The following is a 17,388-nucleotide window of genomic DNA, read 5'->3' on the forward strand; positions in this document are numbered from 1 at the left end:
GCGGCTTACGAGTCAGGAGATGGCAGGACATTCAGGAAAAGTCGAGGGAAGCAGAGGCTGGAGGAGAGAGAGGCGTCAGGCTGAGCTGTCTAGGTAGCTACAGCTTTGAATCTCAGCCAACTGGACACCAGGTGTAAGTGTTGAGGCGATGGGGATGACCCACAACCAGACAATGGATTGCAGTGGGATCTGTATTAAAGTTTTCTTTGCAAAGGCCCGCGAGACCTCGTGGAAGAGAAAGCCCCCAGACAACCCTAGTCCGCGCCGCATCGAATGAGCTCCTAGGTCCGTCCGCCGCATGTCTTGAGCCAGAGCCTCCAGCAGAGGGCGCGTGGGCGATGAGCGGCCGAGGCCCGCGAGCTGCCGCTCTAGCCTGACATGGACCATAGAGTCGCGCCGCTTCCGCCCCGCGGCGGGGAAGGAGCCGGAAGTCCAGCGGGCTCCGGGCGTCGAGATGGAGGAAGGCGAGTACGAGTCGGTTCTCTGTGTCAAGCCAGAGGTCCACGTCTACCGCATCCCGCCGCGGGCCACCAACCGTGGTTACAGGTGACCACCCGCCGCCGGGCCAGGCTAGCCACCACCTAACCCCTTCCCTGTCACCCCCGACACGCCCACTGTGGGAGCTGAGGACGGCCCCGCCAATTGACGGGCGAGGGGCAGGGTGCGCGGGGAGGTAATGCTGCGGTTTCTTCCAGTTCGAGGCCACAGTAGGGAGGGGGACCCAGACTTTCGCCTTTCTCAGTCTGACGCATGGGGCTCCCGGCAGCGGGGAAGGCATGAAAGCCGAATCTAGCGCCGAGCGGGCTGCCGGGGACCCAGGTGGGCCAGGGACCCTAAACGGGGTCAGGAGTGGTGGTGTCACAGACCTATATTTTTCAGAGCTAACCGATGGCCTTGAAGGGATCCTTGAAAAGCCTTCGGCAAGGGCACTCTGTCACTGGCAGAAATCCCCGAGGGGAAGAAAGGGAGCCCCGAATCGGTCAAAAGAACTCGTCCCGGGTAGTTTTAAGCTGATGTTGAAAGCCCAGGGACCCCTCCCTGCCCAGCTTCTTTGGCACGAGCTGCAGTCCTTATCACAGCGTGTGGCAGTTGGGAAGCATCCATCCGTACTTCGCTGGTGAAATGTTCACCTGAGAGAAATAAATACCCGTGTTTGTAAACGTAGAGTGTGTAGAAGGGAACACAGGAAACTACCCCACCAGAGGAAAATGGAGGTTGAAAGGAGACTTCCTGTGACTTGATATCTCTTTGTACTGTTTGCATTTTGTCACCATGTATCAAAAGAAGAAAAATATTAAAAGAAAATATGATGTACCTGACACAGACAACCTGGCCTATGGCTGTTTGTGCCACCGGGGGTGGGGGGGGCTCTTGAAAGCAATGTTTGTCCAAGTTAGTTGGAAATACAGGATTGGCCTGCGCCACAAGAATGGTGGAGTGTCCACATACCTGGCCTCTTGTTACTTTCCAGTTGTGTTAATGTGGGCTTATAGCTGATTTTCTTTTCTTTTTTTAAAAAAATTCATTAATTTTTGGCTGCGTTGCGTCTTCGTTGCTGCATGCGGGCTTTCTCTAGTTGTGGCGAGCGGGCCTCTCATTGCAGTGATTTCTCTTGTTGCGGAGCACAGGCTCTAGGCGTGCAGGCTTCAGTAGTTGTGGCATGTAGGCTCGGTAATTGTGGCTTGCGGGCTCAGTAGTTGTGGCTCACGGGCTCTAGAGCGCAGGATCGGTAGTTGTGGCGCACGGGCTTAGTTGCTGTGCGGCATGTGGGATCTTCCCGGACCAGGGCTCAAACCCGTGTCCCTTGCCTTGGCAGGCGGATTCTCAACCACTGTGCCACCAGGGAAGCCCTTATAGCTGATTCTCTAGTGAGCAAATATTTTATTGAATACTTACTACATCCATGACATAATTTTAAAATAATATGAAAGCAACAATAGTAAAATAACAAACATTTTGCTTTCTATCGTCAAACTGGAGATGGGCCATCAAACCAAAGGTGATCATCTGCCCCCATCCCCTTCAGTAGGATGAGTTTGGTCCCTCTTGGTCCCAAGAGATCGAGGTTACCAAGTGTTAGGACTGGCTAGGTTGGCATAGAGGAAACTGCCAACCCCTGCCCTTCAGCCTCAGAACTCTGCTTATCTTGAGTCTAAGGCCTCCTGCCCCAATAAGAGGAACTGAAGCTGAGTCAGCTGACTTGTGAATCGAGAGTCTGCATTTGTGTGGCCTTCAAAACAATCTGCGTCCACAGTTAATGATATCTCTCCAAGTCCTGGCATATGCTAAGGGACTTCCAAGAAAAGCCTCTTGGAAAACCCAAGGTTTTTGCTTTTGGGGTTTTACTGAGCTGCTGCTTAGAACTAAAATATGAAGTTAATACTTTAAAAGAGCCAAAAGAGGCCATTGTGATAGGTCTGTGGTTTCCTGGGTTTATTTCTTCTTAGGATACCTTTGAGAATGTATTTCTTGAATGCTCATTCACTTATCCCACATGTCCTGTTGCTCTCCTTTTCTCTTCTACTGATGATTGCTCCCCTCTCTCCTTTTCCTTCAAGATGGTCTCAGTGGTCCCAAATGTTTGCTCTGACCACTGCAGCCTAGCAGTGTCATAAACAAACCATGGGCCCTGGTAGCTGCTTTCTCTACAGAAAGAAAACTGGAATCCTACTTCAGAGACAGTCTCTATAATCTGAAACTGGGGTTGGCCAACTACGACCCACTGTGTTTTTGTTTGGCTCATAAGCTAAGAATGATTTTTACATTTTTAAGTGATTGGGGAAAATTTGAAAGAATATTCCATAATGTGAAAATTGTATGAAATTCAGGTTGTCTATAAAGTTTCACTGAAATACAGCCATGCTCAGTAGAAAATATTTGGTTAAAATAATTAAAGCACCCACATGTTCATGCACCATGACTGCTTTCCCTCTGCAGTAGCAGAGTGAGTAGTTGGGACAGAGATTGTATGGCTCTTCTCTCAAAACGTTTGCCAACCTTTGGTCTGGAGCGAGCAGCCCACCTGTCCTTCCCATTCCCACCCCCAGCATTGGAGTAGTGGAGCAGGAACCTCTGGCAGAGGCACAATGGTTTTTGTCCCTTTAGGGCTGCGGAATGGCAGCTGGACCAGCCATCATGGAGTGGCCGGCTGCGGATCACTGCAAAAGGGCAGGTGGCTTACATCAAGCTGGAGGACAGGACCTCAGGTAAAGGCAAGGGAGGTCTGCGTGGTACCATACCTCCCACTTTGTGAAGGGATGGGTGGCCCGAGCCTGGCCAAGCCACTCAGGGATCGTGGGGCCCTGTCCTAGAAATCAAAGGCCCGGGTATACTTACAAGCCGCTTCCATTCCCCCAGCCTTTAGTTTAAAAGGAAGTATTTCCTGTCAAGCACCTGTTCTTTTGGGCATCCTTAAGAAAATACTAATTTTGGAGCCCAGGGAGAGAAGACATGCAGGTTGGTCCCAAATAGGAAGCTCCGGAGCTTGCCTGGAAGATAAGCCGGATGAAGACGCATAGCCCTCTGCTGCTGAGCTCGGGTTCTTAATCAGGAATTCTGCTTATCGACCAAATGGTAACCTCCCAGGTTGACCACACCCATTAACTGAAAGAACTGGAAACTGTCCTTCTCAGCTCTTTCTGTGGTGAGAGGACAAGCCAAGCTGGGCTGTGCTGGGGTCAGCTGGCAGTTCTCACCTTTGGTGAAATCTCTCTGAAGTCCTGCACCACCAGGGCCTCTGGGTGAGCTGTGCAGGGCAGCGTGGCCTGGAATAGTGCCAGCCCCCGCAGCCAGAGCCGGAATCGGGCGCAGGGCTTGCCCAGTCAGATGCCCCGGCATTCGGTCATTTATTTTTTCTAACATGTAGAGATTTTCCTTGTGGGGCAAATAAAATGCCAAGATTCATAGGCAGAACCGGCTGCCTCTTCTCAGGTCTGCATCACTTTTGTCTGAGCTGTGGGACCTTGGGCAAGCCACGTGACCTTTGGCACCTTGGCCTCCTTTTTGGTGAAATGGGGCTCACATTAGCTCCTACTTCACAAGGTTGTTGGAAATACAAAGTGAGCACATATTTATCCGAATGCTTTGTGAACTGCAGGGTGACCCAAAGCATTGATTTGTTTTGAGCATGACTGAGCATTGGTGGCAGAGGAGTTTGAAGGGACAGCTGCTGTGGCTAGGCCAGAGAACTCTGGCTGTCAGAGTTGCTGGGTTGTCCCAGGTGGTGTCACAAGGGAATGGCAACACCTGTTCTCTAGGGACCTTGGGAACTGACTTTAAGGTACACACCTGGTGTACCAGCCACTGCTCAAAGCTGAGCCTCACCTGCAGGACCCACCCCAGGACGCTCTTAGCTTGAGGTCATGCCCACTGGGTCGTGCTCGTCTCTCACTTTCCAATCACTCCAGGCCAGAGTGTCTCAGCCTCAGCACTAGTGACATTTGGGGCCAGCTGAGTGTTGTGGTCTAAGTCATATTTAAGATATTTAGCACCATCCCTGACTTCTACCTACTAGGTGCCAGTAGCACCCCCCAAGTTGTGGCAAACAAAAATGTCACCGCATATTGCCAGATGTCCCTTGGTGGAAGGGAGGGACAAATCAGCCATGGTGGAGAACCACTGCTCTAGGCTGAAGGCATCCAGGTGAATCCCAGTCCCCAGGTGCAAAACTAGAGAGAGAAATTAACAAGAAGCTACAAACTCAGGCCACCGATTTGGATTCAGTTCAGCCTTAATTACACAGTCACCTCTGAACCATAGGACTTAGTAGAAACTATTGGTTAAATACTTAAAACGTCAACTGAGATCAGCACACGCAAAAATGATGCCAGTCGTAAATGTTCACAGAAGGTGTGTGCTGCACTGCACCCTGGAGAGCCGTAGGTAATGAGGGGATGCATTTCACAAGAGCTCCTTTTAAAAGCAGTCACTCTTTTGGCCTGAGATTAGATTAAATCCACTGGCTTCAGATTCTTCTGTGACTGCAAAAACCCTCCCCCCTTTCCACTGGGTTCACCTGCTCCTCTGGAGGCCTGCCTCAGGCACCAGGTCTTTTCTGAAGGTATGATCTCCGTGAGCCAGGGCCCTGGGGGTGCAGGCCGTGGCTGTGAATGGCTGAGGCAGGTGGAATGAGTGGCCAGCAGCTCCAGCCCATCGTTCTCATGTAGAAATGGAGGCCCAGCATTGCTAGAGCTTTTGATTTTAAGAGAAGCCAGACATCTGGATTATTTTACAAGTAATCTGATTTTGAAGTGTTTGGCAGTTAAATTGAAAATGCTGAAACTGTGAGTGGATCTGACCTGTAAGCCACCTCTGACTTAAACCTCTCCTTGGTTATATTCCTCTGTTTTCCCTTCGGCCAAAGTGGATTTGACTTGAAACCCAGAGTCAGGTTTGCCCATCTGCCTCTCAGGAAAAGGCCCCAGTCATGTGATAGAAACAGTCTGGGGGGTCCTCAAGGCTCACCCTCCCTTATGCTTTCAGGGGAGCTCTTTGCTCAGGCCCCAGTGGATCAGTTTCCAGGCACAGCTGTGGAGAGCGTGATGGATTCCAGCAGGTACTTCGTTATCCGCATCGAAGATGGAAACGGTACGCATGGGACTTGGAGCTTCTTCCTCTGAGAAGGGTTTTCTCTGCCTCTGGGAAGTGGGATTGATCGTGTGTTGTCCCCCAGGGCGACGGGCGTTTATTGGAATTGGCTTCGGGGACCGAGGTGATGCCTTTGACTTCAATGTTGCCTTGCAGGACCATTTCAAGTGAGTGGCTCCAGGAGACACATACTCATGCCTCCTCCCTCTCTCCCCGGACAGAATGGTCTCCCAGGTTAGGATACCCAGGTGGTGGTGTGTGGTACGTCTGCCAGCAGAGCCTCAGGAAAACTCAGTTCTCCTTCGGGTCAGGTCACCTTCTCTGCGCTCTGCCAGTCCTCATCTCTGCTTTGAAGTCATTTCCTTTACCCGAGGTGCATCTCTGCCATCCCAGTCAGCTGGCCCAGCCTTTGAGGTGTCACATCTCTTCCCTCATCAGGCCCCTGAGCGGCTAGAGTCCTTGTCAGGCTCCTTTCGCCTTTCTGGGCCTGTCCCTCCATGCTGTGATAAACAGTGCTCGGATTCCCAGGCCACTCAGCACACACCCTGGTGGTGCTTTCTGAAGCTAAATGGGCAGGAAAGCCTTCTCCCCTGCCATCTGCAGGCCTCCACCTCTGGCTGCGGGGAGTGTGCAGCTGCTCTCGTGGGCCCCTCTAGCTCTTCTCTGCTTCGGGTGGCTACTAAGAGGGGTGTATGGAGGGTAGGAGACCTTTTTGGTTGCTTTCAATACTTTCTGGGCACTTGTCCTGTCTCACCATCTACTTTTTAAGCCCCTGGAAGGATGTGGAGAACTTGTCTTAGTCTTCATGCCACATGCTGAGGAGGAGATGGCCAGGTTCTCAGATTTCCTAAAGACCAGTGTTAGGACTCTCTACATAAGTGATCTCATGATTTTCATAGCAGTCTTTAAGGCATAGAGAGTTGTCATCCCATTTTGCTGATGAGGAAACTGACGTGCGTGCAGCTGCGTATGCGTCAGAACTAGGATTTAAATTCACACGTAACTCCCAAGCTGCTCTCAGTTTCTACCCCGCTGCTGCAGTAAAAGCCTCGTCCTGGACTGGTGGCAGGTATGAATGAAGTGAGTGCGTGAAGGCAGGGCAGCTCGCCTCCTCCTCACCTTTTCCTTCCTGTTCTCTCCCCAGGTGGGTGAAACAGCAGTGTGAATTTGCAAAACAAGCTGAGAACCCAGATCAAGGTCCCAAATTGGACCTAAGCTTCAAGGAGGGCCAGACCATCAAGCTCAACATTGCAGTGAGTCCCCCCCTCACTTGGCTGTCACAGCCACCACACCAAGCCCAGCCCAGAGCCCATCACTCTTTTCTCACAGTTCAGCACATGTTTATTGAGCAGCTGCCCGGTGCCAGGTACTGTGCTGGGGGCGAACGGAAGGACTCTGCTGTCATAGAGCTCAGAGTTGAGCTGAGATGGGGGGAGTCTGGGTGTGATTACAACATGGCGGGATGGTTCTATGACCTAGGGATGTCTTCAGTGCCATGAGCTCCTAGAGGAGGAGCGTGCAGTCCAGAGTTAGGGGGAACCAAGGAAGGCTTCCTTGCAGAAGCGACCTGTAAGCAAGGGAAGAGGGGTCAAAGGGTGGTTCAGGCAGAGGGAACGGCATGTGCCAAGCCTCTGCTTTAAGGAACGTCAGTCACTTGCTGCCAGAGCTGGTGTTTCTGTCCTGGCTTTGGGGGCTGGGGTGGGGTGGGGGGTCAGTGTGCTCATCCCAAGCTGTGTCTTGGTCTGAGCCTTGAGGAAAGAAGATTTGGTAGCACTCTGGGCAGGAAAGCCTCGAGGGTGGGCACTGGGAGTCATGGGCAGCTTCTGCTGGTGGTGTTGTCCTGGCTCCCTGTGTCTTGTCCTGAGCTGCCCTACATCTGGCTTTCCCCCGTTAGCTCCTGTTGAGAAGAGGGAAAGGTCGAGCTGGGCTGGACAGCCATGACTTGGCCTTTACCTGGCTATGGGGGTGGAGATGAGTGATTTGGGGGAACCAAGGACCCCGTGGATTTGTTTTCTGAAGAAAGTTTGTAACCCTAAAATAACGCTCTTCCTCTTTACTTACTATCTCTTTCTCCTCTTTTCTGCTTCATGCTGGTGATGGTTTGGGACCCTTGAAGTTGGCCAGCTGGCCCTTAAGAGAAAATCCAGGTCATGTCCAGTGAACTGTTGGGGATGTGAATCTCTATCTTGCTGGGAGGAAACTAACATTTAATGAGCATCAGCTGTGTGCCAGGTAGTGTTTTTTTTAGGTACTTCTCGTGTGAATTAAACATCCTCCCCTTTTATAGGTGGGGAAATTGAGGTTTAGAGAGCTTGAGGGTCTTGCCCAGGGTCGTAGAGCTAGAAATAGCTGGCACAGCTGGGCTCACGCCCAGGTCTTTGAGGGCTTTTGCCTTCAGGCTGTGGTCTCAGCACGTGATTAAGCTGCTGCTCTCCTGACAAGGTGGGAACCACGTCGTCTTCACCTTTGAGCTGCTCTGGTTTCTGGTTCACCTGGGTGTTCAGGTTTTTGTTTTTCTTTTTTAAATGTTTTGTCGAAGTATAATGCGCGTACAGAAAAGTACACACGTTATAAATGTAGAACTCAGTGAATTTTTAAAAACCAGGTTTACCCCTACAGACTAGCTCCCAGATCAAGAAAGTGGGTGATTCTCAGCACTCTGGAAGCCCCTCTCCTGCTCTCTCGCACAGGATGGCGTGGCCACTGTGCTGACTTTGAACACCCTAGGTTTTGTTTTCAGTGTTTTATTAATTGACTCATACACTTCATACCCTTTTGTGTATGACTCCTTTCCTTTACTCTGTAGTATTTGTGAGAGCATCCATATTGCTTTGTGTGGTTGCTTTATTCTCGTTGTGGCATGCTCCGTTATGAGAATGTATCCCTATATCTACCCATTTAACTGATGGTGGACATTTAGGTAGTTTCCATTTTGGGGCTATTGCAAGTAGTTCTGCTGTGAATGTTCAAATGTGCGTCTTTTGGTGCACATGTGTATGCATTTCTGTTGGGTCCATGTAGGAGTGGAATGGCAGGGGTGTCGGTTCATACGTTCAGCTTTAAAGATCCTTCCAGTTTTTCAACGTGGTTTTCTCTGGTTACGCTTCCACTAGCAGAATGTGAGTGTTCTGGTTGCTCCATACCCTTGTCAGTGCTTGATATGCTACGTCTTAGCCGTCCTGGTGGGTGTGTAATGGTATATCATTGTAGTTTGATTTGCATTTCCCTGATGATTAATGAAGTCGGGTGCTGAGTTTTTAAATTAAAAGCATTTGTGATAGCTTTAGAATTGTGATGCATTGAATACACCCCATAACAATGGAAGTGTTGGATGGATGGCTCTTGACCATCTTTTGGTGATACGGACGTTTGGGGCCCAGGGGTCACCTTGGGCCTCCTCTTGAAGTTTTCTGATCGCAGAGGCACTCCAGCAGAACTGACTGATTCGCATTCCTGCCCTCTCTTTAGAACATGAAGAAGAAGGAAGGAGCAGCTGGGCCTCCCCGAGCCCGGCCCGCCAGCACAGGAGGACTGAGCCTGCTTCCCCCTCCCCCAGGGGGGAAAACCTCCACCCTGATCCCTCCCCCTGGGGAGCAGTTGTCTGTGGCGGCATCCATTGTCCAGCCAGCAGTTGCTCCCAGTTCAGGTCAGTGCTCGAGGGTGACTATTCTTGGTGCTAAACCTGCACCTTTGGGTTCTTCTTCCTCTCTGGCAGCTGGGGCCCCATGGCTTTCCCTCCTTCACTCACACTGGTCACACTTAGTACCCGTGTGTGACAAACTGGAAGGTGGGTGCCACAAAGCTGGTCCTGTCCACACTGGGTAAGGGCTTCCTCTCTTCCCACCACTTACCCCTTCAGGGCGTCTGTCCCCCATGACGGGCAGGGGCTACAACTCATTTGTTGCTGTGAAATCATCAGCATGTGGGTTCCTGGTTCTCAGAGGCTGCTCATTGAGTGAGTGAGTAAGTGATGGAGACATGGTCTGTGCTCACAGGGAGCTCAGTATAGTAGGAGAGAGGAGTCATGGGCACAGAGACCAAACGTATGGGGACCAGACTAACTACCAGCCAGCATGATCTGGGGAGGCTTCATGGAAGAGGTGGCATTGAACTGGACCTTGAGGGAAGAAGATTGGGGCTGGGGACACTTGCCATTCCAGACAGAAGAAGAGCGTGAATAAGGCTTAGACTTTTAATGTTTAAAACACTGGCTGTGTTTAGGGAGATGAAGGCAGCATACGTGTTCCAAGGTGAGTGGTGGGAAATAAAATTGGAGATTTAGTTTGAAGCAAGCTCCTCAGTGAGGCTGTTTGGTGCTAGAAAGCTGGGAGGCAGCTCCCCCAGCAGGTGCACTGGTGCTTGTTCCAGGATGTAGGGAATGCCTTTTGGAGACCCTGGGATTCCAGAAGTTAGTGCCTAGTGCCAGCCTCTGGCAGTGCTGGGATGCCAGCCCAGTCCTTCAATGTCCCTGCCCTGCCTGCCCAGCCCAGCTTGATGCTCCTGGCCTTCCCTAGGCTGGGTGACTGTCACCAGCCCGCTTTCTCCACACAGCTTTCACCAGCATCTTGGGGGAATGGGGGGCAGGATCCAGACAAGAAGCCTGCTTTCTTTCCCTTTTAATGGTCATGGACATTGGCTCCCCTATCTGGAGGTCAGGCTTCAAACCTCAGCCCTGTGGGAAATACCTTAATCTAGGAGGGTGGCAGGAGTAGCAGTCAGGGAGCACCCCTGCCTGGACCCTAGCAGTTATTCTCAGAGTGAGGTCAGAGGACCACCTGCCTTGGCATCACCAGGGACGGGGGCAGGACTCTGCATATTTAATGTTATTTGTGTGCTTATTAAGGTCTGAGAGCCACTGTCCTAGGCTGTCCCTCCGTTGCTGGTGCATTTTTTTTTTTTTTGTGGTACGCGGGCCTCGCTATTGTGGCCTCTCCCGTTGCGGAGCACAGGCTGCGGAGCACAGGCTCCGGACGCGCAGGCTCAGCGGCCATGGCTTACGGGCCCAGCCGCTCCGCAGCATGTGAGATCTTCCCGGACCAGGGCACGAGCCCGTGTCCCCTGCAGCAGCAGGCGGACTCTCAACCACTGTGCCACCAGGGAAGCCCTGCTGGTGCATTTTTAATGGCCAGTTTGGAGATCCTGCTATGTGCCAGGTAGTGTTTGAGACCCTTTTGATACTACAGGTACAGCCCAAGTCCCTGCTCTCAAGGCCTTACGTTTTAATGTGTAAGACAGGCAGTTGGCATGTTTACGAACAAAATGGTGTCATGTAATGAGAGTTGTGAATAGCTAACGTTTTTTGAGCACTTACTCTATGTTCCAAAATCAGACTGGCTGAGTTCAAATTCAGAAAATTGCCTACTACTTTGTTCCTCAATTTTCTTATCTGTAGGGTGGGGGTAGTAATGATCCCTACAGTACAGGTTTCTTGTGTGGATCCGATGAGCCAATCCACATACAGCACTCAGAACAACGCCTGGAACATTGTAAGCACTCGCTGAATGTTAGCTCGCATTTTAGTGATGTTGTCGTCATTATCATCACTGTTTGCTGGGCCTGTTCTAAGCCTTCCACATATATTAACTTATTTAATCCTCAGACCAGTCAGTCTTATGAAGTAGTCACTGTTACTGTCTATTTTAGAGATAAGGAAACTGAGACTTAAGTAACCTGCATAAAGTCAAACAGCTGGTCCTGGCCTGTCTTCCTCCAGTGACTGTGATGAGGTTCAAATGAGATAATGTCCGTTAGGCACTTGGTGAACTGCAAAACTAAACTGTGGAGGGCCCTAGTTTTATCTGGTTTCCCAGCCCAGAGCACATTAGACATAGCAAAAAAAAAAAAAAATTTTTTTTTTTTTTTTTTTGCCACACCACGTGGCATGCAGGATCTTAGTTCCCTGACGAGGATCGAACCTGCGCTCCCTGCAGTGGAAGCATAGAGTCTTAACCACTGGACCTCCAGGGAAGTCCCTAGACATAGCAAATTGGTGGGAAGGTGGAGGGTGGCAGGCACAGGCCCTTCAGAAAGGACAGCTGGCAGCACTGGGGGAGGTGCCAGAAAGACACAAAAGCAGCACTGCTGCCCCATCATGCCACCCACCCCAGTGAAGAGATACACGCAGCTGTATAACTAAAAATGGTGGAACTCTAAGCATTCTAAGCAGTAGATATGGAAAGACTGATAATGCTATCCATAGCTTCCAAAACAGCCCAGGGATTAAAAAAAAGCCAAAAGGAGTAAATTAAACTTTATCATTCTTATGAAAAGTAGGAAATTAGAAAAGAAATTAAGCATGGTAAACAGAAAATACGAAGTAAAATGGTAGAAACTAGTTCACGTGTTCAGTAAAAAGGATAAACTGGCAAAATATAACAAGAGAAATTGCGGGATCAAGTCTAATAGTGGGAGAGGTCCAGAGGCCAAAAGCCTACAGTGCAGCCCTCAGCTCCCCACAATACTGCACATACACACACACTTAAAAAAAAAAGATACACACAGATGCCCACTTCTTTGTTACTTCTGGAAGGCTCTCCCCAGCCCCTAACCAGTTTGGCTCCCAGCACTTGGTACTTGTCTGGCACAGAATTGTCTCAGCTTGTTGATGCAGACTCTGGACTGAGGACTTTATATGAAGACGACCTTGTGGTTTTGGTGGGCATTCTCCATCCAAGAGGTCAGGGCAGGAGATAGTAAATTTTAAACAGATTTCCAACATAAACGGTTGAAACGAGGTCAGCCTCAGGTACAGGTGATGGTGTGTGACTAGCCCTTGCTGGTACCCCTCCCCTCCACCGGGTGTGTGGCCTTCTGCTGTCTCCAGGAGCCCCTCAAGGGCTCGTAAGAAGACAGTGGAAATGTGGTTGCTTGTAGGTGTTTTGTTGCCCCAAAGCACGTCTCTCCGCGTATGTCTTTCTCAGTCATCTGGAATCTCGAGTCTGATTTCGGGGTCACTGAGACAACCAAGAGGGGAGATCTCTGACTCCTCTGTCTCCTTCTCTTCTCTCCCTTCCCTTCAGACTTGGAGACATCAATTGGAGGTGCCACTGTGTCCTGGCCGCAGCCCAAGCCTGCCGCTACTGCCACCGCCGACATCTGGGGAGACTTTACCAAATCCACAGGGTGAGGAGGGTCATGTTCTCTGTGGGGGACTGGGGCCAAGGCTCTTTCTCTCAAAAACCTGGGAGCAACAGCTCTGGTTCAGACATTTTCCGGCCAGCCAGAGGACAGAGCCCCAGAGTGCCCACTTTGGGAGGCATGTTTCTCTCCGGGAAGGCTTTTTGCTGGTGTCCACTGCTGGGTGGCCTGGAGCCACCTTCTGCAACTCTTTCTGGTCTTTAAACCACCTCACCAAGTGCTTTGGCTTGTCACCAGTACCTCCCTCTTCCCTTCCTCCCCTGCAGCTACCCTAGGATACTGGGCTGAGAGTTAACCTGGGTTCTGGCCTTGGCCCGTTGTCATGGGACCTCTGAGGCAGGGTCTCTTGCCTTTTCTGCTTCCTTAAAATTTCGAGCCTTTACTTGGTGTCAGGGTGAAGAGATGCTAAATACTAGTCACACAGTTGTTTATGTGGACAAGCTCTAGGACAGGAGTCAGCACACATTTTCTATAAAGGACCAGGAAGCAAATAGTTTAGACTGTGCAGACCATGTGGTCTCTGTTCCGGCTGCTCAGCACTGTTCTTGTAGCTCAAAAGCAGCCACAGACAGTATATAAATGAATGAGCATGGCTCTGTACAAATGAAACTTTACCTACTAAAAAAGGCAGAGGACTAGATTTGGTCTAGTCCTGGGCTGTAGTTTGCTGACCCCTGTTCTAGAACATTCGGGGACTGGCCTTTTGGAGCTCTTTCTGCCCAGAAATAAGTCCCGTCTTATCTGCTTTGTATTTTCAGATATCTGAAATCTCCCACCCCTCCCTATCTAACCTTTCCAGGTCCACCTCCAGCCAGACTCAGCCAGGCACAGGCTGGGTCCAGTTCTGACCTGAGCACAACTCCTTTTCCTCACACAACTTCTGGAAAGGAGCTGCCTCATCTGGGCAGAAGGAAGGAGGATGAAGCACTCCCTGGCCAGCCTCTGTTTGGAGCATGACTCTCTCCTCTCCTCTTCCTTGCCTGAACTCGCCTGACAGACTGGGCGTGTCAGGCAGTAAATGGGCACCATGTCGCGCTGTTTCCTGGGATTCGAGCGTGCAGCCAGAACACGGGAGAAGAGTTGCAGGATCCCTGTCCCTGTCTGTCCTCTTGACTTGAGAGAGACTCTGAGACTTCTTCCATCGCAAAGACTCGTGTTAAACACAAGCCCCTGAAGCAAAAGAAGGGGTCGAGTGTGCTGCCTGGATTCAGATCACCCCTTCTCGGGGGGGTTACAGGTGTCACGTGATCAGTGTCTGGAGGGGGGCTTTCCTCACTCCCATTGGCTGTAGCCATTCCAGTCAGGTGCCTTAAGAGGAGGGATTCCTTCCTGATTTCTAGCAGGTTTATAGACTGCAGCTTGGACAGATAATCAGGAGGGAAATCAAGAGTATTATCCAGACTTTTAAGATTTTTTTGATACTTGCTTTGCTAACATGCTGATCTGCACTAACTCATTGTCTTTGCAAAAGGCTTGCTTCTGTAGTCTGCGCCCGCAGGGGCCTCTGAAAGCATTCCTCACTGTCAGTCGCAGGAGCTGCTCCGAGCCCCAGGAAGCAGTGTTCATCTCGGCTATGGGGCCTGGTTTCCGTGTTTGCCGGGCCGGGCAGACGCTGGAAACCAGGTGCGACAGTGTTTGCGCTGGAAAGTGGCAGCTGTTCTCATGCAGGTGGGGCTTTGGCCTTCCCGTTCGCTGGCAGCTCTCTGGGCTCACAGTGCAGTTCCTGGCGGACTTGGGTTTTCTCCTGGGTGGTTTCTGAAGTGCCTTGTCTGCAGACAACCTCTTACTTTCTTTTCTTCTTCAGGGACTGTACATGAAAGACAGAAGGAGTTCTGAAGCAACTGGAAGTCTAGAGTTGCCTGGTTTATAAGAAATAATTTTATAAGAAATAATTTTATCTGAGCACAACCTCTAAAATTGCTTTTATCGACGTATGTTACCTCTTAATTGAAAGATTTCTTTTTTTGAAGGGTCAAGATGATGAACTGAAAAGAAGTGTTAGCCCCTTTGTGGGACCAGATTTCTAAGATGAAAAATAAATATTTCTACTCTGTCAGTGTACATCAGAGATGGAAGTGTTTTTGGCAGCATGGCTGCCAAACCCTCCAGGATGCCTCAGCCACCTCTCACCACTGAGCATTTGTCCAGACTTAAAAGTCTAGGGCCATGGTGACAGATTGGCCAAAATAGGGGAATTTGGCCCTCTTGCCCTAAGGCAACCAGCAATTTCCCTTCCACATAGAAGAGACAGTCTTTCTGCCATTCTGGGACATTCTGGGCTCCTTGCCTTCTAATGTGGGAGGAGAGTCCTGCCTCCCACCAAGACCTCCCCATAGAAGCATCTTCCTAAATAGTAAGGGTATCTGGGCACACAGAGGCCAAAAAATAAGATAAAGGCCTTGGTGCTTGTCATGTCTGGGTTCTGTAAGAAAGATGCATTTTTGTTGTTGGTTATAGAAATGGCCACTCTGGCTAATAAACTGTCTAAGGGAGGACAAAGAAAATTGGAATTGAGGATCCTCATGTCCTTTGAATAAGGAAAAGGAAATTGCATCAAGGGATTCTCAGGAGTGGTAAACTTCTTTGTGTCTGCTTCCCATTACTCCCTATCTTCTTTATAAGTGCTTAGAGGCTAGAAAAGAGGAAGCTTAGAGTTAGAGGAGAGCCTTAACCAGAAGCATATACCATTGAAGGTAAGCCCTTGGGTCCTGCAGACAGACCTGGGCTTTGATCTAGGTTGTCTACTGGTAAATGTGTGACCACAGGCTCCTTAAGCCAAGTGTCACTCAGATGAGGCATATGAAGCACTAGCGGGTCCCCATCCTATAATTTGACCTTAATCACCTTGATGTAGAATCAGGTAACGCATCCAGAACCATTACTCATAATGGTGCTGATAAGGCAGCTGATGAAGAAACAGCAGTCACAAAATCTAACCTGAAAAGCACCTTGAGGGGTCTCTGGTGGGCAGGGGATAGTCTGGTGCTCTCCATCACCAACTGGAATCCCAGCTATGGGACCAGGGTCCCCAGGAAAACTCCCAGTACCAAACCAGGCATCTCTTCATTTACACCCTTGACTGGAGCTTCCAAATTGGTGGGGTGGGGGTAAGAGATGGATGTTGGGTTTCGGGATTTTGAGAGCTGAGCTGCTCTCTGTACAGCAGGAGGACTTGGACACATTGAGGTGGCAGGCGGACTACAGCAAGATGTTTCCATGATTAAATGACATGGCATTGCAACATCTGTCGTGCTTTAAAGAAACCACCTGCCATGTTGTGTGAGTTGCCCTAATCCGAGGGTCACAGTGTCAAGGTGGCAAAAGTAGCCTCTGCCGATAGCCAACAAATAGCTGAAGCTCAGGGCAGCGGTCTGCATGGAACCGGATGCTACCAAAACCACCTGAGCTGGGAAGCAGAGCCTTCCTCAGTTGATCCTCGGATGAGCCCCGCCTGCCAGCACTGTGAGTGCAGCCTTAGAGAGGACCCAGCCAAGTTGTGCCCAGACTCCTAACCCCCGGAAACTGAGTTAGTAACTGTGTTTCAAGCTGCCAAGATGGTAATATCATTAGGCAGCAATAGATAACTAATACAAGAGGTGAGTGAAGGGCATTGGAGATGGGAGTCAGTGTGAGAAAAGAGTCTGGACAGGAACCTCCCTGGTCATGCATGGTTAAGAGTCCGCCTGCCAGTGCAGGGGACACGGGTTCGAGCCCTGGTGTGGGAAGATTCCCATGTGCCGTGTAGCAACTGAGCCCATGCGCCACAACTACTGAGCGTGCACTCTAGAGACTGTGAGCCACAACTGCTGAGCCTATGTGCCACAACTACTGAAGCCCGTGCGCCTAGAGCCCATGCTCTGCAACAAGAGAAACCACCAAAATGAGAAGCCTGCGCATCGCAATGAAGAGTAGCCCCTGCTCGCCGCAACCAGAGAAAAGCCCGCGTGCAGCAACGAGGACCCAACACAGCAAAAAATTTAAAAAATTTTAAAAAGAATCCTCCTGCCAATGCAGGGGCACAGGTTCGAACCCTCGTCCAGGAAGATCCAACGTGCGATGGAACAGCTGAGCCCCTGCACCACAGCTACTGAGCCTGAGTGCCACAGCTACTGAAGCCCAAGCGCTTAGAGCCTGTGCTCCGCAACAAGATAAGCCACCGCAATGAGAAGCCCGCGCACCACAATGAAGAGTAGCCCCTGCTCACCGCAACTAGAGAAAACCCGGGAACAGCAACGAAGACACAATGCAGCCCAAATTTTTTTTTTAACGTGGACAGATTTAATGGCTGTATGGCCTTGGGAGGTCACTTAACCTGCTCCTTGGGGGCCTCACTTTCCCTGTATGTGGACAGCAACTATTGCTTATGTGCTGCTTACTCTGCACAAGGCACTGTTCTATGCACTTAACATAAAATTCATTTCAGGCGGTCCAGTGGTTAAGACTCCTCGTCCCCACTACAGGTGGCACGGGTTCGATCCCTGGTCAGAGAACTAAGATCCTGCAAGCCGTGCGGCCAAAATAAATAAATAATTTTTAAGATTCATTTCATTGTCACAACGGCCCTATGAGATAGATACTCATCCCTGTTTTACAAGTGATGAGACTGAAGCACCGTGAGATTATGTAATTTGCCCAAAGTCACATAGCTGCTAAGTTGGAACCCAG

At 50.3% G+C, this 17,388-nt stretch overlaps 1 protein-coding gene across 5 annotated transcripts; it reads left to right on the top strand.

Moving 5' to 3' along the window:
- The first annotated feature begins 401 nt into the window (after positions 1-401).
- Positions 402-17,264, top strand: NECAP2 (NECAP endocytosis associated 2). Of its 5 annotated transcripts, XR_010939546.1 has the most exons (9): positions 402-546; positions 3,106-3,206; positions 5,482-5,586; positions 5,672-5,753; positions 6,731-6,839; positions 9,055-9,232; positions 12,606-12,708; positions 13,482-14,391; positions 14,528-17,264. XR_010939546.1 is itself a non-coding variant. In XM_067721690.1 (8 exons), exons 1-8 carry the CDS (start codon positions 455-457, stop codon positions 13,678-13,680), a joined length of 969 nt encoding a protein of 322 aa, XP_067577791.1. In that variant the 5' UTR covers positions 402-454; the 3' UTR covers positions 13,681-17,264. The 5 variants fall into 5 exon arrangements, 4 of the variants coding, with proteins under 4 accessions (XP_067577791.1, XP_067577801.1, XP_067577821.1 ...); XM_067721690.1 differs by having other exon boundaries at positions 13,482-17,264; XM_067721700.1 differs by having other exon boundaries at positions 13,523-17,264.
- Positions 17,265-17,388: the final 124 nt, after the last annotated feature.

This window comes from Pseudorca crassidens, chromosome 2 (assembly GCF_039906515.1).
Source record: "Pseudorca crassidens isolate mPseCra1 chromosome 2, mPseCra1.hap1, whole genome shotgun sequence".
In the NCBI taxonomy this organism is placed as follows: domain Eukaryota; kingdom Metazoa; phylum Chordata; class Mammalia; order Artiodactyla; family Delphinidae; genus Pseudorca; species Pseudorca crassidens.